Here is a 27,962-nt window from a genome sequence, read left to right as displayed (position 1 = left end):
CAGTATCCTTTTATCCCTGGTACCCTCCATTTTTTTCCCTCCTCGGCCAAAACTTTTTGTCTCTTTTGTTTTTTTCTGCCATCTTTGTAGAATTCGCACGAACGTGTTTGCATCGACTTCCTTCTTTACAATAAAAGGAGGAGGTGACGTATTCCACAAAGCAGTCAGCACATTTATAGTTTTTTGTGTGGCAGGCCACCCTCCTCAAAGTTGATTAGTGTTGGTGAAAGCGATACAGACCCCCTCAAGATATAAAAGAGGTGTCATTCAACTAGTTATCAGTTGGCGTATCATCACAAATGTAATGAAAATATTTTATAAAGGTTGAAACTTAAAGTTACTAGTGTTGCTTTAAATGTGGGTACAGATTACCTATGATTTTTTTTTGCTACTCTAGTAGAAGGGGCTCTGGAGAAAGGTTTTCACAAACACCATAGATATTTTTTCACTCCTGCACAATACTGAAACACTTGCTAACACACACAAACAATTAAAATGCTCTGTTTTTCAACACCTTCACATTAACCACCGAAACACTGGAAACGCTCAAGCATAACTAGAAGACTTTAAATGCTTTCATTGACACTAAATAACCACTGTGACATTCACAATTGTGTACATACAGAAATCCATAAATAGGATTGTGTTTTACCGACACATTTCATATGAGTGTATTCAAGCAGAACAACTATTCATGAGTGGCTATGAGAGCGTTAAGAAGTGTGCATAAAAGCAAATGAGTTGTGTGTGTGTGTGTTTAGCTTGGACTTGATGCTCATTCTGTGTCTTGACAGCATGTCAGCTGAAAACCTGAGCGATTCATTTTCTGACAATGTGCCTGGGACACGTTCACCGGAACAACTCATTCATCTGACTATTGCAAGCAGGACAAGAAACATCCCATCGAGCATGACTTATCTCCCAGCACTACCATTCTCTGATTGCATGATTGTCTGCTGGATATGGTGTCTGACATTTAGTTTTGACATTCAGCAAGCATGTCTGATGATAGGGTCTGTCAAATTCATCCAAGGAAATCTGATAAAACATGGATGAGTGTGCATGTGTTTTTGCAAATGAGAAGCGCAGATGTGGAGATCTTTTAATATAAATGATGGCTATGCATGAATTAACCATGAGTTTTAGAGCTTTTCAAGCGGTTTGCCGCCACGATACGAGCTCTAAAATGTTTGTATATTTATTGTCCTGTTTTTATTCCATCGGGCCTCCATTCTTGGTCTGCATCCTCTCCCGCCACCTACCAGAGGGTGTAAAAATGCCCCAGTCTTTATTTGAAAAAAAGTTCCAGTAAAGCGAGACTGCATATTGCCATCAAACTTTTTTTTAAGCTCTGTCACCATTATCGATCATGGTGTTGGATAACCTAGCAGAGAAGAGGACATTCTGCTTTTTATTTTTTGTCTTTTTTGGGGGGGGGGGGGGGGGGGGCAAATGCGCTGGCTCGCCTTCGTGAAAAAGCTAAGCTAATTTATTTCCTCGGGGGTATGATTGTCAGTATCATTTCCTTTTCAAAGAGACCATCAAATGTGTGTCAAAGATGCTGATAAATCACAGGTAGGCAAACTTCGGGGCTCGATAGCCATGTTTGATTGAAAAAATATATATATATGTTTTTATTTCATTTTAACTCGGTGCCTGACTATGACAGTCATAGACGTCCACTCCCTTTTGATTGATGGATATCACTTCAATAGCAGGTAATGTTTAAGTAAATAAATAAAACAACCAAACAGTTTTTTTTGCCCAATGGCACTGAATTAGTTCATACAGAAATCATAATTCACATATTTGTTATTGGCTACGTCCTTTTTATTTATTTATTTTCTCATGTATCTTACGTATATGGTTATGTACTTTATTACTTTGTTGATATGAGGACTAGTTAAATAGGACAGACTGATATAATTGAGGACTAAAAACGGGGGGTATGTTTTAATAAGGAAATGCTTTATCCTACTCCTTTTTGGACACAATCAATAAATTCTGATATTATTTAGTATTAGTATATTTTTAACTATTGTTGCCGTTATCTCAAGTATATCATCGTTTTTTTCTGATTCTTTTGTTTTGTTGTTGTTATTTTTTTTTTATTATTATTGTTATTTTCTCATGTCCAAATAAAGCATTAATTCATTCATTCTTTGTTTAATTCCTACCTTCCCCACCATACAAAACTGTTGGTGCATAGGAAGAGCAAGGAGCGTCATAAAAGACTGTAAATACCCCAGCTTCCACCTCTTCAACCTGTTGCCCTATGGCAGACGCTTCAGGGCAATAAGAGCCAAAGCAATCAGGCTGAGAGACAGTTTCTTTCCAAGAGCCGTCACCATACTCAAGTTTGCAGTCAAATGTCACTGTCAATGCACTGCTAATTCCACAAAATTGTCACATTCATTCACAGGTACATTATAGCATTTTTGCACTGTTACATCAAGATCTATGCACAAGCTATCATTTCCACTATAATATCAAGTCAGCCACAGGCCTCCTAGACTGAGTACTGTAAATTGTTATATGTGCACTGATATATTACCACTACATCAACACTTGCTCCTAGTCACTTATTCATTTTATTCCCAATCTGTGTATACTGTAACCTGTGTTTTTACATTAACCTTATTATACTTTTGGCATTTGTGTTTATGTGGTACATGTTATGCCGAAAAGTTTCTCAATGTACTCTGCACAATGACAATAAAGGCTTTCTATTCTATTCTATTCTATTCTATTCTATTCTATTCTATTCTATTCTATTCTATTCTATTCTATTCTATTCTATTCTATTCTATTCTATTTGTAACACAGTATATCCAGGAAATTTTGTATATACTAGGGCTGTCAAATTTATCGCGTTAACAGGCGGTAGTTTTTTTTTGTGTCTTGTATTTGTGTGTGTGTGTGTCTTATCTTTCCATTCCAACAATAATTTACAGAAAAATATGGCATATTTTAGAGATGGTTTGAATTGCGATTAATTACGATTAATTAATTATTTAAGCTGTGATTGACTCGATTAAAAATTTTAATCGTTTGACAGCCTCAGTATATACATAAATAAATTTTATCAGTAAAATAATACTTGATTGAAATTTATTTTTTTCTATTTAAATGATTACAATCCAAATGTTAAATACAGATCTAAAACAGTTTAAGTTTACAAATATCATCAAACATGTTAAATATGCATCTAATTGTTTATATGGGCATTTGTATGGACATTTACAGAGAGGGGGCAGCACAGCTTGGCCTCCAAGTGAGCTGGACAAAAACCTGTGGTGGTCCTTGCCACACTCCCGCCTACAACGTTGATAGAAACTAAATTAAAATATCCTGCAGGTCACGTCCTTTTGATTTTTGCCCACCTCCTATTGATTTTGGGGCATTCCTAGGTCACTTCCTGTTGATTTAGCTTCAATTCCAGACAATTTCTTGTTGATTTTGGGTCACATCCTGGCTGTGAATGCTCATCATTCAGTGCCATTGAGGGCGATAAGACGTTTTGACTAGTCAAAACGGATTAGTCATCTATCGCCAGCAATGGGAGCCAATGAGTGAGTTAACAAGGAAAATGTAAAAATATCCTCCATTACTATCAAGAGTAGTACAAAATTCAAATTTCCCCCATGACAACAAATTTCTGGTGACCTGCGGGCGCGCAAAAACATGATTGAGTATCGATGCGTTTGTAATCAAATATCATATCAGGATACAACATTTCAGTATCGATACGTCGATACTTTTCAATACATTTGACAACCCTAGTCGCACGTGAGCAAGAATTTCTCGTTTCCTTAGAGGAGGTCATGTAACAAATGTGATTGTGTGTTGTTGATGGTTACGTTGAGCGTTCTTGACAGGAAGCCGATCAATAAATGAGAGATGAGCGCCCCCAAGGCAGGTCAACCACGAGCGAGGCGTGCCGTGGGAGGGGGCCGTAAAAGGACTGCGGGCCAACATTGACGGGCTCATACACTGCCGATCGATACCCACGCTGCAATCAAGCACCGGATAAAACATAAAAGTGGCTTAGGATAGGAAATATATATTTATATATATAAAATAAAAACATACACACATGGTGTCGTTGACAACTCGTACCTCCATCTGTAAAGTATGTGCTTTGTGGTTTGCTTTTATTTACTCTTTTTCTATGTTTGTGTTTTGTAACAATTGAAATCAATACATTTGGATGAATGGATATCACTTCAACATACTGTATGCAGTGCTGCCATAGTGTCGATAAATTTCCACAGCCCAAATAGCTAGTGCTGACAAACTGATTGCTGTAGTTGTGAGATGATGTGTGTACAATAATGATAAAAATGTACCATTAAATACACAAGTCACAAAGTCCCTCACATGGATAAAATTGTATATATATTTTTTAAATATATTCTATTCTATTCTATTTTTTTTTTTTTTTTTTTTAATCATTTTGCCTTTTATGCCACTTTTTTATTTACTATTCATTCTAAAGAACATTTTTAATGATTAGGGGTTTTTTTTATGCCTTTCCACTTTATCCTATCATACATTGTAATGGTTTACCTATTTTAATTAGTGGTTATTCTTATTATTATAACATTGGCATGAAAATGTTTGGTCATACCCAGGGTGCCGAGATCAAATTGTTTAATTTTTTCCCATTCTATTTCATTATTTTATTACCTTTGTTCTGCAATTCCTTCCTATGCAGCGAGACGTACTACACAATGCTCAGTGCACTTGCACAAGCATCCGGACACATGCGCACATTAGTAAAAAGCGGCGAGTACTTACTATTTTATATTTTTATCAAGGGCGTAGGTTTGCATAGGGACGTAGGGACAAAACACTACCAACTTTTAAGCAACCTTATTTGAATTATATAATGTCTTCAGTTATATAAGTTATTTAGATTGTCTTCCTATATGTTGTAACGATAGAATTGACCCTACCATTATTAAGTGAATAATTTTCATTGTTTTCAGACTTACATTTACCCCCTTATCACTTGCTGAATGAGACAGTCCATGTTTTTTTTCCTCAAATGCACGTTTGCTTGGGTAATGACTTGACGTGCTTGTGGACAAAAGTTGTGTTTTCCTGAAGGAAGGCTCCATTTTTATTTATTTTTGCTACTCCCTGACTTAGACTTTTTTGTTTTGTTTTGTGATATTTAATTTATTTAGACAGACCATTTTGAGTGGTATTAAGACAAATGTTTATTTTTTTGCGTCCCTGGATAGTGAAGAGATGATTAACAATTTAGTATTTCTTCGTATGTTAATACACAAATTTGTTTTCAAATATTGTAATTCAAATTTGCTAATAAAATCCAGACATTTATTCTGGAAGTTTTCAAAATGTTTCTTTAGTAGTTTTTGAAAACAAAGGTTTGAATCACCTGAACCTATACATATGCACTGCAAAAACATTTCTCCTTAAAACTGAAGCAAAAGAAAAACTTAAATTCCTTTGTTTTCAGTGTAAATCTACTAAAAATAATTGAAATTATCTTGTGCTTCAAGTAAATTTTACTCAGATTTCTTGAAAAAAGAAAAATACCTAGCTGAAAATAAGACTTATTTTAAGCAAAAATCTTCATATTTAATCTTAAAAAAAACTTTTTGTCAGAAATGCTCTTAATTCAAGAATAGATATTGTTCAAAACATTATTTGAAAGCATTTCTTTCTTGATTTGGTGAAAATTGACCGATTTAGTTTTTTTGGGCTTAATAAGAACAAATGGTAATATTTACTAAAAGTAATTGGAAGAATCTGACTCATTAATCTGTTAACTAGCCTTTAAAACTCAAAACAAAATGAAGAAAATTATTCGACTAGATTTAAGCAAAATTGTCAGATTAAGTAAATCAGTCAGATTAAGATTAATGTAAATTTTCAGTGTGAAAGTTAGTATAAATCAATACAGATTTATTTTGCATTATTCATTTAGCCTATCAATTAATTATGTTCTTACTGGTCAGAAATGTAGCCCTGACCGCCGTTCACCCAGTCTGTTTGGTCTTCTTAATGTCCCATCCCCAGCAAAAAGGGTACATGCAGGTTGTGCTATTATGTCGTCCCTACCAATATTTAGACCAAACCTAGGCCCTTGATTTTTATTGAGGTTTTTATTATCTTTTTATTGCCTCAAAAATACTTTTTGCATGTATTTCCCTCTTATACTTTTAACTATTGTGTTTTTTTTTTTGTGGTAGCTTTAAAGCAGTGTTGATCTGTTGACCACATTAGTCACTTAGCGTATTTAAACCGTCCTTATTTGATATAACTACATTTTGGTATTTTCTTAAGGCATTTTAGTACGGTCTGCCTGTATGCATCCAAACAAGACAAGTTCAGAGTGCACGGTAGTACTTTAAGTGCCAAATTCGCCTGTTGTAGACGTTTCACCGGTATAGGACATTTTGGCAGATCACCGTATGATTTTCTCTGGGGGTCTGAATCCAATCAATGGCTTTTACACTGCTTCAATGGGGAATAAATGATTCAAGATATCAGTATTTTGAGTTACAAACTTGGCCACGGAATCAATTTGTTGGAAGCACAGGAATGGGCGGCCTGCTTGTCGTTTCTGCCTGATGCACCTACGACGGTGCCAATTGGGCAGCTGAAGGGTCATCAGCTGAGAGCCACCATTCATTAATATTTCGCTCCATTAATCCCGGAGCATCTCACGATGGTGGTGCAAAATGGTGGGGATGTCTCCCTGCCGCCCACAGCAGTTACCCCTAGAACCCTCCTTTCCCCCTACAACATGTCCTTCTTTCTCAGCCACAGCCGAAAACTGGCTTTTTCTGCCTCTTCTGCTAAGTCCCATGATGCCCTCTTCAGTTTCAACCCTGTGAGTCCGATCTTCCAGAGGAGACGCTGGATAGATGTTCCAATAAAACCTCTGCAGCCAACCTCCACAGGGTCAACCACCTTGCCTCTCGAGATTCAGCTACCATCTTGATGTACTTTTCTGTTTTCTGTTCAAATGCAGGCTCCATTCCTCCCTCCCAAAGGCCTGGAAGCTCTGCCAGAATCATTGTTGTGGTGTTAACGGCGCTGACATCTCGCTTTGGTGGGTGTTTTGAGCTCCTACCCCTTGTCCCACAAAATGGATCAGCGCCCATGTCTTTGCAGGATGCTCTTTGGTTGTTAGCATTCTCTGTACTTCAAGGACCTCTGATAGCTTCCGTTGGACCTAATCGTGCCGCTACCTACCCTGAGCAGCCAGAGCTGTCTTGCAAATGGAAAGGATGTGCTGGAAAAATACAAATAATAATATAACGTTAGTTTTTTGTTTCGCCCAACTATGGAATGTAGTTCTACTTTACTGACCCCTGCGCTGTTCAGTCGGACACATAATGGCAACTTAATGCACAGAATTGTCTCGATGTAGGCTAAGAAAAGTATTAAACTCATTCTTCGTTTTCATCATAATCCTAACCTATGATTCATTGGAAATCACTCCAGTGACATACGGCCAGGAGAGCACCTTCACAGACTTCAGTAATTGGGAAATCGCTGCCACCACTCCAAATGATCCCCAATCCACCAAAGTAATTTTGCTGTGTCTGAGCACCATGCGCTCAGCCAACCTCTAAAATCAGCACCTGTGGAGATGCTGCCAATAAAATGAAACATTTTCATCAAGCAACATTTCATGGCCATGACTCTAGTCTAACTGAAATATATTGCCATATGTTTAGCAATAGATATTCTTTAAATACGTAATAACATGCACATTAACAAAAGTATTTATAAATAAGGAAGAAAAAGTGGGAATAGAAGAAAGGGGGAAAGGAGATACTAAACAAGAATGTATTAGATTTAGGAAGTATGGAAGGAAGAAATCAATATTTGTATTGAGGAAGTTACAAAGGTAAAAATGAAATCTACAAAATAAGGAAGGAAAAGGGAAAGTAATCAAAGACACAGGCGTGGTAAGAATATGGGATGAAAATATTTTAGAAATGTCGAACCGTTTACACAGGTCAATAAATTGTATCAATGCAATTGTATTACAGTAAATAAATGTCACTTGACACCATGAGAAACATTTCAATTGTTTTCGTACTTTTGGGGATTTCTCATTGAATCGTTTAATTAGGTTCCAGTGTGAATATGTGTCTTGCAAGTGGCATGGGGTACGGTACCCATGAAAACATCAGATTTAGCGGGGGGGATTTTGATCATAAATAAAGAAAAGAAAAAAACTGGTAAATTGCTGTTTCTCTTAAGTTAAATATGTGTACTTTTTCTGTATTATTTAGTGGGCGCATGTTTTTGCATAGGTATCACATATATATGGCTAGATACGTCGTCGGCGCAAGTAACTGGCACCCATCTTACGTCGGAAAACGTCTTTAAAAACTGAATCGGGTGTAAGGTGGGTGATTTTTTTTCCACTCAGAAGCTCTCAACGTTTTAAAATCATGACGGAGTTTCAAACGGTGTGGTTGATTACGACCGTATATTCATAAATATTCTTGAGTATGCTCTAAAATCACTAAATCGCCTACATTTCTGAGAAATGTTTGAAATTGGTTAAAGACCGAGCAATCTATATTTCAAAGTACACGATCGCTTGACTAAAATGTAAAGTTTTCGCAAACAGCTCCGACGCAAAATGGCTGACAATTGACGACAAGACCCCACCGTTGTCATACTAGCGCACGTTGGTCATCTTGTCTTATATATATGATATTTATGTGTCGCACGATTTTTACCTTTGACCTTTCAACATTCAACGGCAGTCGAGCCAATCGCGACGCTCGTTGTTGCGACGTGCTCCCATCAGAGTCTCGGCGCTCCCTTCTAATCAACATGGTGAGTTTGTGATCATTCAAAACAACTCAACGTTTACAACGTAATCCGAAGGAATTAGGATCTACTTTTTGCCCGTGTGTGCTTATTTAGTAGTTAGTAACGATAAATTTGGTGCAATTGGTCCGAAATGAAGGCTCCGTTAGCCTCAAAAGTGCGTCTTAGCATCTGGTCTGGCGTTAGCTTAATGCTAAAGTCGCCGCAAGACGTAGCTAATACCTGGAAAATACTAAAGTTCGATCCTTTTCAAGTATCTAGAAGGGTCACTGAAGTGGTTTATTTAAAATTTAGAAGCATTCTCTTAAACCTAATGGACGCGTTATATCAGGTGTCGATTTTTCAGGATTTAATTCAGGAAGTATGTTTTAGCATTCAAGGCTATTATCACACTTTAGACGCATCTGAATCGATGTCACATTTAGGTGTATTGTGACACATTACGTTGTCTTAATTTGTCGCTTGCGTATCAACTTTTAAAATCTAATATTATATCAAAATCAATACCAGAAAAAACGAGTTGGACAATGAAAAGGATTTCAAATCCAACTCACGATATTATGTTTCAATTTAACAAATAAATGACTATTCCAAGACGTGTCTAAGAGATTCTCTTCACGAAAGAGGAAAAATTGTGACAAATAGGGCCGCAGCTATCGATTATGTAAGTAATCAACCTATGGAATTATTAATTCGATTAATCGAGTAATCGGATAACACATTTAATGCAATTCAGGATAATATTAGGAGATGTAAAACAGAGCTGTTCCGACTAGTCGACATCGTCGACGTCATCGATGACGTAAATCCGTCGACGGGATGTTGTGCTCGTCGACGGATTTAATTAATTAATTTAATTTAATTTAGTTAATGAAGGGTTAAAAAATATATGCGTGGAAAGTTCAGAATGTTTGACGCTCTGTATGCAAGCGGGGAAAGCTGCACAAAGCCAAAAAAGCGCACCAGAGTGTCCAAAACATTGACTTATTTAAAAGAAACAAAGGAGGGAACACTCTTGTGTCCTGTCTCTTCAATGCCAAGCTTGGCTGCACGTCGGCCGTGAATAAACACCCAAAGCGCCGTCACCCAGTTTGTAAGTCAATCTAACTAACGACATGTTTTATTGAAGTTGCTAAGCCTGTCACGATATGCAATGAGTCAATTTATCGCACGGCAAATAAAAATGAGGGCGGTAATTTTCACGGCTGCCTTTTATAGCTGCGCACGTGCGTGCGTGCATACATTGGTGCGTGCGTGCTGATGGCATATGAGTCTCGAGTTCCTTTCTCTTATCAACATGCTGTAGAATTAAAGTTCAGACATACAAAATAAGAAAACACATATATATTAAACACTGTAACGTTAGCACTGCTACACTGAGGTGAATGGGGGGAAAAGGCAACTTAACACCATTTACCATTACTTTAGCCTGCTATAAAACTTTTGCAGTCTCGTGAAAGCAAACTTGCGGTTAAAAGGTGACACTTCAGACATGAAAAATCGCTGGTTAACAGCATTTGCAAACGGAAAAAAATGACCAAAAAAATCTATTATTGACACTACACGCAATGACAAAAAGAATGTAAAGCTGAAGTTAGCGGTTTAGCGAATGTACTTCCGGTGAACATTTCAAAATGAAAGCATGTCATGTTCATCATATAAATAGCGATTTCTAAAGTTAATCCCACATACTTCAGAATTCAGATTCTACACTAAGCCTTTAAAATGACACCCTTTATGAAAAATCTGATTGGCAATGAATAATTATTATAATTATTATTATTATATATAATACTATGCTACACTATTAATGCTAGGTCTTTTTTTAAGAATTGTTTTAAATCATGTTGGAAAGGCGAAGTCAGTGTTCTGAATCTGTTTACATTCCATTCTTTTGCACTAGTTAATTCTATCAGCATTTGAACTCATTGTTTATTCGTGATTTATTATTGTGATTTACGTGTTTATTTGTACTTTAATAAATAATTTAAGTGTTCCAATATGTTTTTGTGAATTGATAAGCGTCAACAAAAATTTCATTGCTAATCAGTTAAAAAAAAAAAAAAAATTTTTTTTTTTAAATTATTAGATTAGTCGTCTAATCGTAAAAATAGTCGGCTGACTAATCGGGAGAAAATTAGTCGTTTGGGACAGCCCTAAAAACAAAGAAGTGGGTATGCTGGCATTAACATTTATGTTGAACTGCTCATCCATTTGCGCCAAGATTGCATTTCAAAAGAGCATTAAATGTGAATACAAAAAAAATGCACGTTCATATCATGAGTGCAATAAATATATTTAAAAATTAATTAATTGAAAAATATATCTGAGTTTACCATCAAATGATATAATAAATAAGGATGTAAGTAAAAGAAAAGAACAAAAAAAAAATTTGTTAAATGTCTAATTAGTCAAATTGATATGTAATTTTAGTAGATCGTAATAAGTCTGCCAGCTTAAATGCATAGACTTCAATTTAAAAAAAAGTTTTTCTTTTTAGTTAAAAATTCTTGTAAATAAATGCGTAAATCCTGGAATTTCTATAGCTATAAAGGTAAAACAGTCTATATTCTTGGTTAAAGCAAAAAAAAAAAAAAAACATAGCAGTTATCGTTCATTTTAAGAAAATATTATAAGCTTAATAAGTTAGGCTATTATGTATAGATACAAAATCTAACTTGGTGCCGTCACAAAACAAAAAGCTTTTTAAGTCGAAAATTCTTTTAAATAAATGCGTAACTCCCGGAATTTCTATAGATATGAACGTAAAACAGTCTAGATTCTTGGTTAAAAGCCAAATAATGGGCAGTTATCATTCATTTTACATAAATATTTCAAGCTAAAGTTACGCTAATTTTGCCATTCATTTAACTTTAATTTTTTTCCAAATTACTAAATCACTCTTGAGACACTCCTGCCTGCTTGTATTTAGTAAAACTTCAGTCCCCTTTCCACCTAACTCCGGCGTTAGAAAGCAGCACGTGTTTGAGTTTATTACAGTGAAAGCCACCTCAACGCTCTGCCTGGGCCAGCCCCCTATGGGAAGGTGTGTTTTGGCGCAATGTCTGTAGGAGCTGTCTGGACAATTGATGGTTAAGTCCATGTTAAATGTTATAAAATGCTTTTTTTCTTCTTTTTTTTATATTTTTTAACAATTGTCTTAGCAAATCGTTCAAACACGTATTCCCACAGAAACTTTCATTTTATACGAAAGAACAAGGGGTTTTGTTGAACAAAAATATAGTCAAAATTCAAACGAACAACCTGCCACTTATAGTTGAGAAGTGCAGGGTCTACGCCAAAAGATGCTAATGCCTGCTTGATCCGTTTTTTTATCCCTCTGTCGATACTGCTATCATCAGAAAGAAAGATGCCCATGTATTTTAAAGACTCCACTACTGCAAGTAACCTTTTGAAGATGGCAAAGGTTGGTGGATGAGATGGAGGAGTGGACGCCCACTGTCAAATTACCTCAGTATTTGCCACCTACAAAGAAAGGCCCAGTCTACCATAGGCAATTGCAGCAGCTGAGACATGAGCTTACAGTGCTTCTGACATGTGAGCCTAAACTTCATTTATCTGCATATTGGAGTTCGATTACTTGATATGATCTTACTTTCGTGACTGCTTGGAGCCTTCTGATATTAAAGAGATTTCAATCAAATTTTCATCTCAAATACCACCTCGACAATCTTGTCCCCCCAATGTTTTTCTTTGTTTGTTTTAAAGTTTGAGTGAATTTTTTTTTTTTTTCTCCCCCATTTTAATCCATGGGAACCCAGGGTGACACTAAGAAACACTATAAGTCGATTGTTGTGACGTAGGCTAAAGGCCTGTCAAAGCACCATTCAAGTAGTATTGTTTTTCTTCTTGTGAACATAATCTCCAGAAGTCTTTTTCTCAGTCATTTGTTATCCGATCGTCTTGAAACTTGGAGGCTATGTAGGATGGACCGGTATCTATGGATCTTTGGAGGTCGATTTTTTTAATTTTTGTATCGTAGTTGATTGATTATTTGCAGTCTTATCGGTGCTTGTATTGCCTGTAGGTTAAAAGTTAGCCAGTAGAGGGCAACCTGTAGTGTGGTTTAGTAGTGTGCAGTGTGCTTGTTTTTAATATGTTTTGTTCTATCCAGATGGGACCACCAGGAATACCACCTCATTTCCCTCCTATGGGGATGCCCCCGATGGGGCAACGACCGCCCAACATGACGGCCATGACACCTGGCATTATTCCCCCTGGTTTACTGCCATCCATGTCAGCGCCTGCTATGGGACAGGTCAGTCTACTTTTTAATGAAATCACAATTTTATTGACAGCAGTTTCTTTTCTAACTAAATTACCTGCTAAATGTCAGTGATCATGCCTCAGTACTATTGATGGCAATCTTTTAGAAGAGCAGTTTTCATAAAGAATGATTTTCATGCATGTATAAAACGTTTCATCAACATGGTCAAAATTTCTTTAGGTGACTATTAAATGTGTACATTAGGAGTGGGAACCTCTTAGTACCTCACGATACGATACAATTTGCGATACAAAGCTCACGTTAACGATAATCTGACGATATGGCAGTCCAACGATTATCGCTACATTGGTCAGGAAATCATTCTAGAATATTCTACAACTAATAAACAGAAAAACAAGCTTCTGCTGTGAGTTGGAATGAGTTTGTCACTAGTAGACGTCCAATCCATTTGAACTGGGAGGGTGGCAGCCATCCCTCCCACTTCAAAAGGATTGGACGTCTATGGCCGTGAGTGGCAGCCAATGCTAGGCAATGAGGTAATTTTGGGCTATTTAAGGTCATTTACCTGTTTATTTTCAGTTACATCCTGTTGATTTTGGGGTATTTATGGGTCACTTGCTGTTTATTTTGAGTTACAGAACAGGAAATGACCTGGGGATCACCCAAATGAATAGGCAGTGACTCAAACTCAACAGGAAATTACCTGTAATTTCCCTGAAAATCGGACAGAATGACTGTGACTGCTCTGGTTTCGAATGAACGAACGTTCCCAGTCTAAATTGATTCGGCATCGTGCACCGTCAATGCTGCCTTAGAGTAGGGCTGCAGCTATCGATTATTTTAGTAGTCGATTAATCGATGAACTATTTAGTCCCAATAATCGAGTAAACGGATAACGAACATGAAAAATTAAAATACCAGAGCTGACCCACAAACGGTATAAAAAAATAAATAAGAATCCATGTACAACAAAATAAAAATTGGCTAACTTGCATAGCAAAAGTCCGCTAGCTTAAATGCTATAAAATGCTAACTTTTTTTTTTTTTTTTTTTACAATGCTCCTAACAAATGGTTCAGACACATATTCCCACAAAAAAATGCTAAATATACCTATAAACTAAATTACGAATGCATTAAAAAACATGAGCTCGAACAAAAACGTATCTTACGTTGGTCTAAACGGGGAGCAGTTGGATTCAGCCATGTGAAATGAGGCAGACCAGAGTGTAGTGTGTTCCCCCTAATCAATAAATCGAAATACAAACACAAATAAAACATTACAACCCCACTTTAATTAAACGAATACTCGAAGCAACAAAATTTATTTCGATTATTTTTTTCTAATCGAATACTCCAGTTAATCGATTAATCGATTCAGCACTACAATAGAGTTAACTGAGACACTATGATGGTGGAAGATTTTGTTAGCAACTTGTTGGTTCCTTTTTATTTATGTTTTTTAAGACAATGACACCTTTTTAAAACGATGTCTCGATTCTTGGCAGGAGCATATCGATAACCTTTTGTGATACAAAATATCACAATATACCACCATTTCGATATTTTGTCACATCCCTAGTATACATAACACTGCATTACATCCGTTGATCGATCATAGCAGACTTTGTAAATCAGCAATTATCGATTTAAAAGAATCAATACGTATAAGTTGGAAAATTATGAAATGATTTTACAGGTACACGATAATTATTGGTCCGATAATTATCGGTCCGATAATAGGAATTATGACGTCATACCAATAAATCCAATAACATTATTAATAGGACCGATAATATAAGTTTAATATTTTTGGCATGGTGTTGGCGGATTGGGATGTGTGCGTTTGTTTCCACTCCTGTTTTGCCAGTACAACGTATCAGTGACTGTTTGTGGTTTGGGAAGAGGGAGTTTTACAACAAATCGAGTGCTCACTTTCTGTAGCATAACGCTTAAATGACGGCAGTGTGCAGCACGGCTGGCTAGTAAACAACAAGCATGGCGTCGGTTGTGTGGGATTTTTTTTTAAATTGTCGGTGGAGAACGCTTCACTTGCAATTTGTAACACATGGAAGCCTAAGTTCCGCGAGGGGAAAAGTTGTCGGGCGACAATACATCTTAATAAGCCACTTAAAAGACCACAGTCGCTTCGATGCTGTTTTAAAAGAGTACGAGGACGCTCGAGCTGCGAATGAAGCAGCCCATCCCATGTTCATCATTCCAATTTCCAAGCCGCCGCCACTTTTCAGATGAATGTTTACCGGCAAATTGTAATGAGATTGCCACACTCGTCCAACTCGGCAACCATGCACGACACATAAGTTTCACCACGGACATATGGACGTGTAATGTTAGTCCTGTCAGCTTGCTTGGTCTGACGGCGCAGTGGCTGGATAAGTATTTCGTACTGTACAAAGAAGAAATCTCATGCTTCATTGAAAACGGGTTCACTCACTGCGGTTTTTATATGGATTATTATAAGGCAAGCCATTAATGCTTTTTGTTCTACCATATTTGATAATGAGGAACGCGCTTTCACTAAATTTATCACTTGTTTCAGTGTCATAGTTATTTACTTTTGGATACTGTGAAGAGTCTTAATGCACTTTTTGTTTCAGTTAAATTTATCAACATTTACCTGTAAGTATTTCTTTACTTGAATCCTAGCCTTGGCTTATGCAGTTTTGTTACTGTTCTAGAGGCCTTATTTTTCTGTCATTAAGTGATAAACCTTACTATGGCAATTAGCAAATGTTTGCATTTTAAAGTGTTATTTTTACAAGTTATTGAGAGGCCTTTTGATTATTGATAGGCTTGCTGTCCCATAATCGACAGGTTAGGTGGTTTAATGAACCAAGACCACAAGTCTCCTCTCCTCTAGCGCCAAATGTTTTTATCTGATGACAAAGCACAATACCTGTTGGGTTTATGTTTTAGTTCAGTGCTCATTGTTTAGGAAACACCTCTTCAGTGACATTGACTAATTGATTGTGATTGACTCAAATTATATTTATTTGAAAAAATAAATATTGGCACTTTATTTGAAGTCGCGACTGTTCTTGTCTTTGTTTTGTTCATTATAATAATGTTCATGTCATCATGAAAAATCTGGTTAGGTCAAAGGCAAATCTATGTTGAATCCACCACTAGTTTTTTTTAAACTCCAGGGGTTCAAAAACTGAATTAACATTTAAAATTATATATTTATTATCGGTTATCGATATCGGTATCGGCTTTGAAGAGCAGGAAGTTAGCGATATCCGTGTCGGTTTCAAAAAATGGATATCGTGCACCCCTAAATGATTTATATCATTCTGAAAAATGCCAGAAAATATAGCATTGTAAACTTTTTATACCCACTGTGTGTCAGTTATCTTACAGCTGCAGGCTTGTGATATTTCCAGTGTAGAGTTTGTCACCTTTTGCAGGCATATGTGATCCAGAAATGTGAGAAGTTTTGGGAAAAAAAAAATCTTGGCGTGCGTGGCGAGTCTTTCACAGATTGCAGGCAGTGTCGACACGCCATTAACTCGGCAGCGTGCGCTGGCACCAGCTCTCACTTCCGCAGGCTTTTAGGCCGGGATGCCAGCGCCTTGTCTGAAGACTATGGAAATGCCAGATGAATATTTCATGCTGTTTCTTTTAATAGATGCAAGGTATGATGCCACCCATGATGGGGATGATGCTGCCTCCTCGCCTGCCAGCTGCGACCGTGCAGCCGACCGGGCCGGTAACTCTTCTCTCCCTTTCATCATCGGCACGCCAACTCGCATTCTTGTTTGTAAAAGTACACTTATGTCAGACACAAATTACCGCTGGAGACAAGTAAACAGATTTTTTATAGAAAAGACAATGAACACCCGCTTTTTTTTAATGCACCTTTATGTCCGCTATGAATCATCCTTAATTGGATCATGTGTCATTTAAGATTCTGGTGGTGTTGTGAATAACCATCGTTAGTCAAGTGGTGTGAAAGAGCCTACATTGAATCCACTTAATCAACACAATTTATTGTATTGTTATGCACTTGTTAGAAAAGCTTTGTCACACGTGTCTATTACCGTGTAGGACATTTTCATCATTCATCGCTTAGAGATTAAGCTGCTCATGTTGACGTTGTTTTGGAAATTACTAATTATTCCTTTTGTCTCCTTGAAAGCCTGGTGTTGAAACCCCAGGTAAGCACTTTCGATTGACCAACGGTCTTACATTTTTCATGAGACATTTATCTAACTCACTTTGTGTTTCAATTCTTAACAGCTGCACCTGGAACTACTGTAAGTGACATTTTTATAATCGGTAAAGTTCACTTGATGACCTGATACCTTCTTACTTGCCTGTCTTTGGTTCTTTTTGAAGAGTACGACAAATGGATCTGCACAGGAAGAACAGCCTAAGAAGGTTTGTGCATCAAGGATGTTAAGGAAACTTTAAAAGGAAGCTTTTAACATTCATTCAGGCTTTCTCCCTGTAAAGCCTGGTGGCAGAGAAGCCCATCGGCGGCCTACAATGTTTTTTTTTTTTTTTTTTTTTAAAGAAAAGCCTGGTGGCCCGCCAGGTCTATGATAAACAGGGGGAATCCCAAACATTCCCTGCTCAAATGGATTGCACGTCTATCGAAGGCAATGAATGGCAGTGAATGAATTTTTGTTATCCTACTGTTAAAGCAACACTAGTAACTTTTCAACTTTTAGAAAATATTTTTATAACATTTGTGATAATATGTTGACTGACAACTAGTGAATGACACTTTTTTTATGTCTTGAGGGGGTCCGGATCACTTTCACTGGCACTTAGTAACTTTGAAGAGGGTGGCAGGAACCCCGCCACACACAAAAAAAAACCTACAAGTGTGCTAAATGCTTTACGGCATACGTCGCTTCCCTCTTTCCCCATTCATTGTAAAGACGGACGTCAATACGAACAGTTTCGCGTTAATTCTGCAAAGATGGCAGAGCAACAAAAGAGAAAAAAAGTTTTGTCTAAGGAGGGGAAAAAAGGAGGCTATCACAATATGCAGAATAAACATTGGACCAGCTTTCGCTGGCGTGACGCCCCATTAACGCTGACGAGTTCGGGTGGGGTGTTTAGCCACATGGTTGCTAACCGATGCTATTGTTTAGCCACAACTGGATTCATTACCTTATTATCATTCATCTTTCACACAGCTATTGGAAACAGAAATTTTGTTTAATCCATCTGCAGGCGACTGGGAGATTGATTTTTGGTTGATTGATGATTTTACAACACTGTGCGGATGTGCACTGGTCCTCATGGAAAACGAAGTCTTTCCTAAGACAAAACACTACCGCTTATGTCCACTGGCTTCGCTAAAATCGACCAAAACTGAAAAGTTATCAAGTGTTGCTTTAATTGTTTTTGCCAAAGTACTTGTATTAAATGAACCTTTGCTATTCTTACTATCCTTTATCTATTTTTGAAAACACAAAAATACAAACGTGAGGTATATCAATACTTTTCCTACTCCTTTAATTGGTTCTGCCGTCCTAGTGAACTTTTTTTTTTGTTTCCTTTTTGTCTATCTCAGAAATCTCTGTGGACTGAACACAAATCACTGGATGGAAAAACCTATTACTACAACACAGAGACCAAGCAGTCCACATGGGAAAAACCAGAGGATCTTAAATCTCCCGCAGAAGTACGCAATCGTTTCATTTGTTGACAATAGTGCTCTTAATTTTTTTTTTTTTTTTTAAACACACAAAAGTTTTTCTTTCTAGAATGCATTGGTTACGTGCAGTGTGAAATGAATAAAGCAACGTTGTACTTTCTCCCTCTCAGCAATTGCTGTCTAAATGTCCTTGGAAAGAATATAAGTCAGACGCAGGGAAGCCGTACTACTACAACTCTCAGACAAAGGAGTCCAGATGGACCAAGCCCAAAGAACTGGAGGATCTGGAAGGTAAAGGAGCTGGTACCTCATAGACAAGCTTTCAATCATTAAATTGGCATGCAAAAGAAGGACTGGGTGTTTATTTATGCGCAAGGGAAACATGTTGTATTAACCCTGTGCTTTTCTCTTATCTCGGCGATGCTTTTAAATGAAAACAAAAGACTCAATAGCGTTTTGTTCTGTTTCAGCCATGATCAAAGCTGAAGAGAATGGGTAAGCGCTCACTGTTTATTTAAATCTAATTCTGCTTTAGTTGTAGTACTGCACTAATAAATCCTGTCATCTGTTAGAACGGCAGAAGTAATTGCTCCGAGCGTCACTGCCGAACCCGCGCAGCAAGTTGAAAGCCTGCAGGCATCCACGGCCCCGGCGAAGGAAGCGGAGGCAGTGGAAGTGGTGCCTGAGGCACAAACTTCCCAGGCTGCTGAAGTCAAGACCGCCGACGTGCCCTTGGCTTCGTCGGCTAGCGGCTTCCCCGCCTCCGATTCAGCGGCCAGGTAGAATGTGCTCGTCGGGACGGTGCATTTTTGCGGAACAAATATTACTGGTGAATCGATAGCATCAAAGCAGATTTTCCTTAACCCTTAGTGTTGAAGTCAAGAAGGAAGAGCTGCGTCCTGAAATACAGAAGAAGGTTTTCAAATGGAACACGAAGGAGGAGGCCAAGCAGGCCTTCAAAGAGCTGCTGAAGGAGAAGGTAAGCAAGCTCAGGAGGCAACGATCAGCACAGTGTAGGCGTAAAGTAATTTAAGAAACGATACTCTATGTCTCGACTTGGATTCACTCCAGTTTCATCTAGTGCAGGACTGTCCAAATATTTTCTTTTTGGGGCCGCTTTCAGAAAAATCAAAGGATGCGAGTGCAAATCCTTCAACTACCATTTGTTAAACAAAGGATCAGAATACAATGTTTTTTTTTTTAAATGTGTTTTTAAAGTGCGTACAACAGGAGAAACGAAGTCTTAAATAGCATTATTATGTGAATTAGAATCATATTTTGAGACGATTCGATTATATACAACAATTTGGCAAAGCGCAGATAACGAGAAATTAGTCTTTTGGTCTGCCGGTTAGCCACGCTTACCATTATGATGTCAGCAGGAGAAAGATTTCATCTGTTTTACTATTCAACCCATTGAGGGGGAATTATTCAGAACGAGGAAAATGCGACAAAAAGAGCCGCAAAATTTAAATGTTTCAGTCTCGCTACTTCAATATTTTTACAGGATATTCTTATTATTCAAGTACTTTTCCCCAATAGCTAAATAAATGGTATGGTCATGACAAATAACAGTTTTGTGCTAAATGGAGTATGAAATAGGAAAAATGCATTTATTCAGTACGACATGGCAAAATTACTCCATAATGGTCAAAACTGTCGACTTCACCTTTATGGCGCACCTCCCGAACGATATTTTATGCCACCGTAGTTAGTCGGGCTCTTGTCATTTCCCTGCCCCAGCTTCGGAGAATATAAACAAACCAAGAGGCGTGACAGCTAGCTGATATGCTAACCCAAACCGACTAATATTTCACCGTTTTAAAGCGAAAAATCACACATAAGATCATTTCACACGGCTGCGGGGTTGTCGATTGTCTTCGCCGATCGCCAACCCACCCGCCAGCGAGCAAGTTAGAGTACGACAAAAGAACAATTGGCTAAGCTACAGTACATAGCAAAAGTCAGCTAGCTTAAATGCTATAAAATGCTAACGCTTTTTTTCTTAACAATGCTCTTCACAAATGATTCAAACACATTCCCACAAAAATGGCTAAATATACCTATAAGCTAAATTACAAATGCATTAAAAAATATTAGCTCAAACAAAAAATCTTATGTTGGTCTTAACAGGGGGCAGCTGGATTCAGCCATGTAAAATGAGTTATGTCATATTCACTGTTGCCACTAGAGGGCAGTGTATCCCCTCAAATCAAAACTAAATGCAACCACTTTCAAAACAAACAACACAGCTTTAATTAAATGAATACTCGAAGCAGCAAAATTTAATTCAAATCTTTTTTCTAATCGAATTACCAGAGTTAATCGATTAATCATTGCAGCACTACTCAATACTAGACTTCCCAATTGGAATTGATGTCTGTAACTGTCAACGCCAATTAATAAGTTAAGGACTACGAGCAACAAAATAATCTAGAGGAAATGTCCAGCGACAGCAAATACAGTAAATCAAGGAAATCCCAACCAAGTTTGCTCAATTTATTACGCTGGATTATTATTTTTTTTGAAAGTTTGTGCAATAAAAGATCTGAAATTGAACAATTTCCTACATTGATTTCAACATGTTGTCAGGGTTTCTTTTCTGAGCTAATGTTGAGGCACCTTTTAAATGACTAGCTCCATCGAGGGTTAACCATTGATATAGTAGAACCAAAAATGCTCAATTCATTCCGCACAATCCCAAATGGTCTTGCTGACATGAGCAACGAGTTTTGTTTTATGGACCAATTTCTGTTTCATCAACCTTCTAAATTAGCTTTGTGTTTCTTTTTAACACGGTTCCAACATTAAGTGCTTTAATTTGAGCCCTAATCGAAAAGTCATTAAGTGAGTGGTATAAAACAAAAGGCATGCATTTGATGGAATGTACTTAATTGAAGAAAGGAAAAGGTCAGTTATCTATTATTTATAATGGGATAGGGGTTAAGGTTGTGTGTCTATGAATGGCATGGACTTGTTTTATCACGAGTGTACTACGTGGAGAATGTGTTAATATCTTGTTTTTGCTCTTATACGGAAGACATTTGGGTTATAGATCAAAAGATAAATAGGAGGCAAAAGTTCAGAAGTCCAGCCTTTATTTCATATCAAGATGTGGTAAAATAGCTTGGGACAGAGCACATTTGTTTTGCAGCCAATAAATAAGGTAAAAGCTGGAATTCTGATGACTTGTCTCATATTTATCTTGTCATGAAACCCAAATGCACAGTTAAACAGCAAAAACAAAGAAAGGCATAGAATAGAAGCGACAGTGCAGCAAGATTTAAAGCTTTGCTATATTGTCCACCTTATAAAACAATAGCATAAGTACAGTAAGGCTAATACAGTATAAAAACCAGATGACAGTGTACGCAGTTTGTGAATGAGTGACTAGCAGCAAATAGAGATGTAGTGGTAATACAACAGAGTGCACCTGTGCGTGTATGACAATGTACAGTACTCATATAAGGAGGCAGATAGCTGATCTGATGGTGAAAAGGACAGTTTGTGCATAGATATTGATGTAACAGTGCAGAAATGTTAAAATGTAACTGCTAATATTGCATATGCAGTACCCAGATTGAGACATGTCTGAGAACATATTACTCATTGAGATGCATGTGGCAATGTTAAAGCATCAGCAGTGCAATGCAATTGACATTTCAGTGTAGTGCTGCAACGGTTAATCGTTTAACTCGAGTAATTTAATTTGAAAAAAGCTTTGAATCAAAGTTTGCTGCTTCGATTACTCATTTAATTTTGGTGGTGTTGTAATGGTTTGTTTTGGAAGTGTTTGCATTTAGTTTTATTGATTTGGGTGGATACACTGCCCTCTAGTGGCAGCAGTAAATATGACATAACTCATTTAACATGGCTGAATCCAGCTGCTCCCTGTTAAGAACAACATAAGGTAAGTTTTTGTTTGAGCTAATGTTTTTTAATGCATTCGTAATTTAGTTTAAAGGTTTTTTTAGCCGATTTCTGTGGGAATGTGTGTTTTAACAACTTGTTAAGAGCATTGTACAACAATGTTAGCATTTAAGCTCGCGGACTTTTGCTATGCAAGTGAGCCAATTGTTTCCTTTGTTGTACTTAGATCCACATTAAGTTTTTTAACGTCAAATTTAGTAGACTCCTATCTTGTGCCTGAGATTCTCACATCGTCGCTGCCATCACCCAAATCCCCACGGTCTAGTGTGTTAATCAGCACACCTAGCGTGCCCCCCCCCTTGAGGCTTGAAGCGTTGTCACCTCTTGTTGCTGTGAAAAAGTAACTGAACACTTTTTCCACTTTAGCTGCCATTAATTAAGCACTTTCTTATTCTGCTGCTCCCCCTTTTTTTATTGTATTTTTTTTTAATTCTGCCATTTTCCAAAGATGCTAATGGCTGTGTCTTCACGATTAGCTTTTATTCAGACCAAACATACACACACCTCCGAGCTGGGATTCAAACGGGCGGGGTTGCAGTTAGCGTCACGCTTGAGTGAATTTGAATAACTGTGACAAGTGACGAGATAGCAGTACGTGGATAATGGATGCTGCGGGTCCTCGGTGCAAGAGGCGAGTGGCGGAAAGGCCGCTCACATGAATCCTCAGCGACACTTCTATGAGCGACGGTCGCGCCTCACCTCTTAACCCTACCGACAATGAGTCATTAAAATGGCTGCGCATTTCCGAGGGAGCCATCTGAGTCACGACGAGGGAGGAGTACAATGGACTTCATTAGGTGTCAGGAAAATTAACTTGTGTGGATTTTCATCGTTGGTGTACTTTTAAGGGCTTGTCCCCTTAACTCATTAACTGCCAATGGACGTCCGATTTATGTGTGATCAATGACTGTCAGCTAGGGCTCACCGATATGACCAAAAATAAAATCTCAAGTTTTCTTTCCCCACCCCAAAAATCGATTTACGATTTTTTTCCCCCTCTGATTCCAGGATGGAAATAGTTGTTAACTTATAAAAGTTTAAATCAAAGTGGAAAACATCCGTCATTAATTCAATCTTTTTCCCTCCCCCATTTGTACTGTCAGCCCTCCAATACTAAGTAATACCAACACAAAGAAACTAAGGCAAAGTTGTTCCCATGAAAGAATGAGTCGTTGCTTCGTTTCCACTCTCACACCTTCCGCACTAGGTTTATTTCTTAACAGTTACCATATGTTAGACACACTTGACACCTTCGTCACTGTCAGCTTCAAATCTTTGTTCTTCCCATTTTACAGATTGGTGTTTATAAAGTTTTTTTTTCTTACGGACACCATTCTAGGGATGCAGCTATCGAATATTTTGGTAATCGAGTAAACGACTGAAAATTCTATCGATTAATCGAGTAATCGGATAAAACATATTTTTAGGTGAAGAGCAATTATGAATATACATGAGAAAACAAGACATTTCATCTAATATTGAACCATTTTCAGTCAATCAATGTTATTTTCGATGTACATTGTTGAAAACAGCCAACAATTGCATCTCAGATGTAACTAGAATAAAAAAGACTCATTCACTGCTTTCACTCAAAAAACTTTAAATCTTATTTTAAAAATTTTTATATATATATATATATATATATATATATATATATAATTTCTTACCTAAAAATGCCATTACGCTTGATAACACACATCATTTAAAAGTTAGGATTTTTTCCCCACGTGTTTCAATTGAATTTCTATTTGTGTCAGGCTATTTTTAAGTTCTAGTTAAGTTTTAAGTTTGTCTAAACTGTAAGTCCTGATAGGATTTTGAGTTTTTGCAGTGTTCAAAATAAATGTAAAATACAGGCTGTATTAGAGCACATTAGGGACCACTGCTACTTGGTGTCTTATCCAGCAATGACTACTGAGCTAAAATTGATAGTTAGCATTATTAAGTATTTAGTTTACACCCTCATCACTCCACAACGCTATGTTATTTTAAAGCCTGTATGTAAGACACGTTAGCCACGCATCGACAGTGGTCATAATTAATAGAAACCTAGCCCTCCGCAGGGCTAACGTTACGTGAGCTAGTGACAGTAACGTTAATCTGATTTATTAGCGCTTAGCGCTCTTTATTAGCGCTTAGCGCTCTACTGCTTTAAGATGGCGGCTGTTTGCTAACGCCGCTGACTCTGTCATTTAGCATCTACTTCAACATACATGTGATCTCTGAGACGCATCAGACACTACCTGCTACCAACGTAGCATCATGCTGGCTAGTTTTTAGCAACGTCGGCATCTTTTGTAGCAGGTGTCGGCTGCAGTAAGTTTTTTTGCTTCTTCTTCTACGCACATGACATCAGCGCGTTGTCCCGCATTAAAAGTAGTCCGAGCAAAACGTGATGCTTAGAGCTGTCAAAATAAACGATTACTCAAGGTGAATAAAATTACTCGGATCAGTTTTTAAACTCGAGTTACTCGAGTCGCTCGAGTATTCGTTTCAGCTCTACTTCATTCCATTTCCTGGTATTTCTAATTTTCCTAAACACAGTAATGTTTCCTCTAGGATTTTTTTCAGTGGCGATGGCAGAAGTAAATTTAAGTATATGAATTTTAAATTATTTTGAATTCATTCTATAAATAAATATACAAGTAGTCCCTGGGTTACGAACGAGTTCCATTCCTAAGCTGCCAGTGTAACCCAAGTTTCTGCGCAAGAAGGAATTAACCCTCTAAGTACCCCTAAATACCCCTAAAGCTCAAAATAACTATCCAAAAACTAGTATTATACGTCATATTAGTGAAATAAAGTAAGAAATAAGATTCTATGAGTTACGTTGTGTTAAATGCCGTTATATTCAATGACTATTCAGGCCGTATTCGTGAGTGAGTCGCCTTTCGGAGAGAAAAGGGCGCTGTAGAAAGAGTAGGGAGGCGAGAGAGGATGGATATCACGGCCGCTCAGGTCGCCAGCATCGCCTCTTCAACACACTGTCCAAACACAAAAATCCGGATCGGGACTCGCAAGAAAAGTCAGGTGAGAAACAGTAGCAGTAGCATGAGAACAAGGAAGTGGGCCCTGACGGCGGATCTCCTGGCTGAAAGGAACTGCAGGACGGCGGGGACGCTGCCGGGGAAGGTGGGGATCCTGACATGAAGAACGTCAACTGGAACTAAGTACTGTTTACGCAACTACAGAAAAAAACAAAGCAAACGACTGGAGACCAAATGGCAAACGAGACTCCGGATTTGTAAAGTCAAAATCACGTAAATTAGGTGCTGCTACCTGCATATAGATATAATGAATGTAAAGGTAATAAAATACACTTTAATTTATTTGGAAATATTTATTCATAAGACACAAAAATGTTAACATCATGCATATTATACAAAAAATATACAGTGGACCATCATGCATGATATGAGCGCAATCAGTTCCAGGATCAAGCTCATGATGTGAATGTGCTCGTATAATTGTTAAATTTTCTCCATAAAAAAAGTGAATTCCAGTTAATGCGTGCTTAACGTCTTATGACCCCCTGTCCCCATGTTACCCCTAAAAATTCAAGGCATTATTAAGGCTAGATATGCTGAAAAATAAAGTATAAAAAATGTTACTTATATACAAGCACTTGCCATGAGGGCTGAAGTCTTCTGGCGATGTAACAAAATTGGGAGCCAGTAGGGCAGGAGAAGTGAATGGGCAGCCGTACATACACCGTAACATTAAAAGAAAGAGTAGCATAACATGAACAAAACAAAATTTGGGCTCTAAGTAAACTGGGGGACATGGTTAATGTTCACTTGTAAGCACAAATGATTCAGATGCACGTCGATACAAAATTCTATCACCGGAGACGCTTGGGGAGGCAAAGCAAGAGAGTGCTCGTATACCCCCTTGCGGGATGCTGAGGCGAGAGATAAACCGCTCGTAGCTGCTCACTGGTACTGTGAAAATTTGCTTGCACAATAAGACTCATTTTCTCTCGCGGCGATGCTCGTATCGTGAATTCATAAGGCGAGGTGCTTGTATCAAGAGGGACTACTGTATAAAGGGAATAAAGGAGGTTCAGAAACGCTCATCATCAGTGTGGTAGTCAGTAAAAGTAATTATACCTGACTAGCGGCATCCCAATTAAGTGTCTTTCTGTTCTGTGAGAATAATCTCAATTGTAAAATGTAGTCAGCAATTATATAATAGCGTGCAGCTTTTAACTATAGACTAATGTTATCAAATTGTATACGTACTCACATTAGTGACACAGGGTTGGCACGTGCCAAATTAATTATTGAATACCACTAAGTTACAGAACTTGAGCGGGTCATCAATATATTGTGAGCATCTTTTCAACTGAAACCGTACGGAAATGAGACGTGTGGAAAATTTATACTTGAATTTATTTATGGATTGGATGTCAATTTCTTTGTGTTTTAGGGCGTGTCCTCCAACTCTTCGTGGGAACAGGCTATGAAATTGATCATCAATGATCCTCGCTACAGGTAATACGTTGTCCTGTGAAGGTTTTAATCGCGTTGGAAGTTTGGACCTTAATTTCTCATTCTGGTCACTGAAGCGCTCTCCCCAAGCTTAGCGAGAAGAAGCAGGCATTCAACGCCTACAAGGTCCAAACGGAAAAGGAAGAAAAGGAGGAGGCCAGAATTAAATACAAGGAGTCCAAAGAAACTTTCCAAAGGTTCCTGGAGAACCATGAGAAGATGACTTCCACCACCAAATACAAGTATGTTCTTTAATCGTTTTATTTTTTTGTCTGGGTGTAACAACGGCCATCTCATGAAATGTTACATCAAATTCTCTCAATTGACTACCTATGCGTACATTTGTAGGAAAGCAGAGCAGATGTTCAACGACCAGGAAGTGTGGAGCTGTGTTCCCGAGAGGGACAGACAGGAGATCTATGAAGATGTCATCTTCTACCTGGCAAAGAAGGAGAAGGTGAGACCTCCTGAGGGAATACCCATGTGAGCTCCTGACTTTTCCTTTTACTTCTCCTTTAGGAACAAGCCAAGCAACTGAGGAAGAGGAACTGGGAAGCCCTGAAGAACATTCTGGACAACATGGCCAACGTCACCTACCGCACCACCTGGTCCGAAGCCCAGCAGTACTTACTCGACAATCCGACATTTGCAGAAGATGAAGAACTGCAAAGTAGGCACAATTTTTTTTTTTTTTTGTTAACTCTTCGGCTACCATTGACACCGATAGACGCGCGATCCATTTGAACAGTCCAAATGGATTGGACTTCTAGCGCTGTCAATGGCAATGAGTGACTTTAAATACAGTGGGCAATTATAGAGCTGCTCCTC

General features: G+C 37.8%; 1 protein-coding gene across 2 annotated transcripts in view; it reads left to right on the top strand.

Annotated features, from left to right (window-relative positions):
* Positions 1–8,762: 8,762 nt before the first annotated feature.
* The window catches only part of prpf40a (PRP40 pre-mRNA processing factor 40 homolog A), a 36,840-nt gene continuing 17,640 nt past the window's right edge, over positions 8,763–27,962 (top strand). The window contains exons 1-15 of one of the 2 annotated variants that reach the window (XM_057852658.1): positions 8,763–8,841; positions 12,971–13,114; positions 16,732–16,812; positions 17,242–17,260; positions 17,343–17,359; positions 17,442–17,483; positions 18,631–18,741; positions 18,885–19,005; positions 19,185–19,209; positions 19,287–19,493; positions 19,585–19,693; positions 27,073–27,137; positions 27,212–27,376; positions 27,483–27,591; positions 27,654–27,804. In XM_057852658.1, the coding sequence (XP_057708641.1) occupies positions 8,839–8,841; positions 12,971–13,114; positions 16,732–16,812; positions 17,242–17,260; positions 17,343–17,359; positions 17,442–17,483; positions 18,631–18,741; positions 18,885–19,005; positions 19,185–19,209; positions 19,287–19,493; positions 19,585–19,693; positions 27,073–27,137; positions 27,212–27,376; positions 27,483–27,591; positions 27,654–27,804 (1,369 nt within the window). In that variant the 5' untranslated portion in view covers positions 8,763–8,838. Of the gene's footprint in view, positions 8,842–12,210; positions 12,394–12,970; positions 13,115–16,731; positions 16,813–17,241; positions 17,261–17,342; positions 17,360–17,441; positions 17,484–18,630; positions 18,742–18,884; positions 19,006–19,184; positions 19,210–19,286; positions 19,494–19,584; positions 19,694–27,072; positions 27,138–27,211; positions 27,377–27,482; positions 27,592–27,653; positions 27,805–27,962 lie in introns of those variants that run through there. The other variant, XM_057852659.1, reaches the window with a different exon arrangement.

This window comes from Corythoichthys intestinalis, chromosome 12, assembly GCF_030265065.1.
Source record: "Corythoichthys intestinalis isolate RoL2023-P3 chromosome 12, ASM3026506v1, whole genome shotgun sequence".
Taxonomy (NCBI): domain Eukaryota; kingdom Metazoa; phylum Chordata; class Actinopteri; order Syngnathiformes; family Syngnathidae; genus Corythoichthys; species Corythoichthys intestinalis.
Note: the sequence above shows the minus strand (reverse complement) of the source record. Positions and strands in the feature narration are given on the sequence as shown.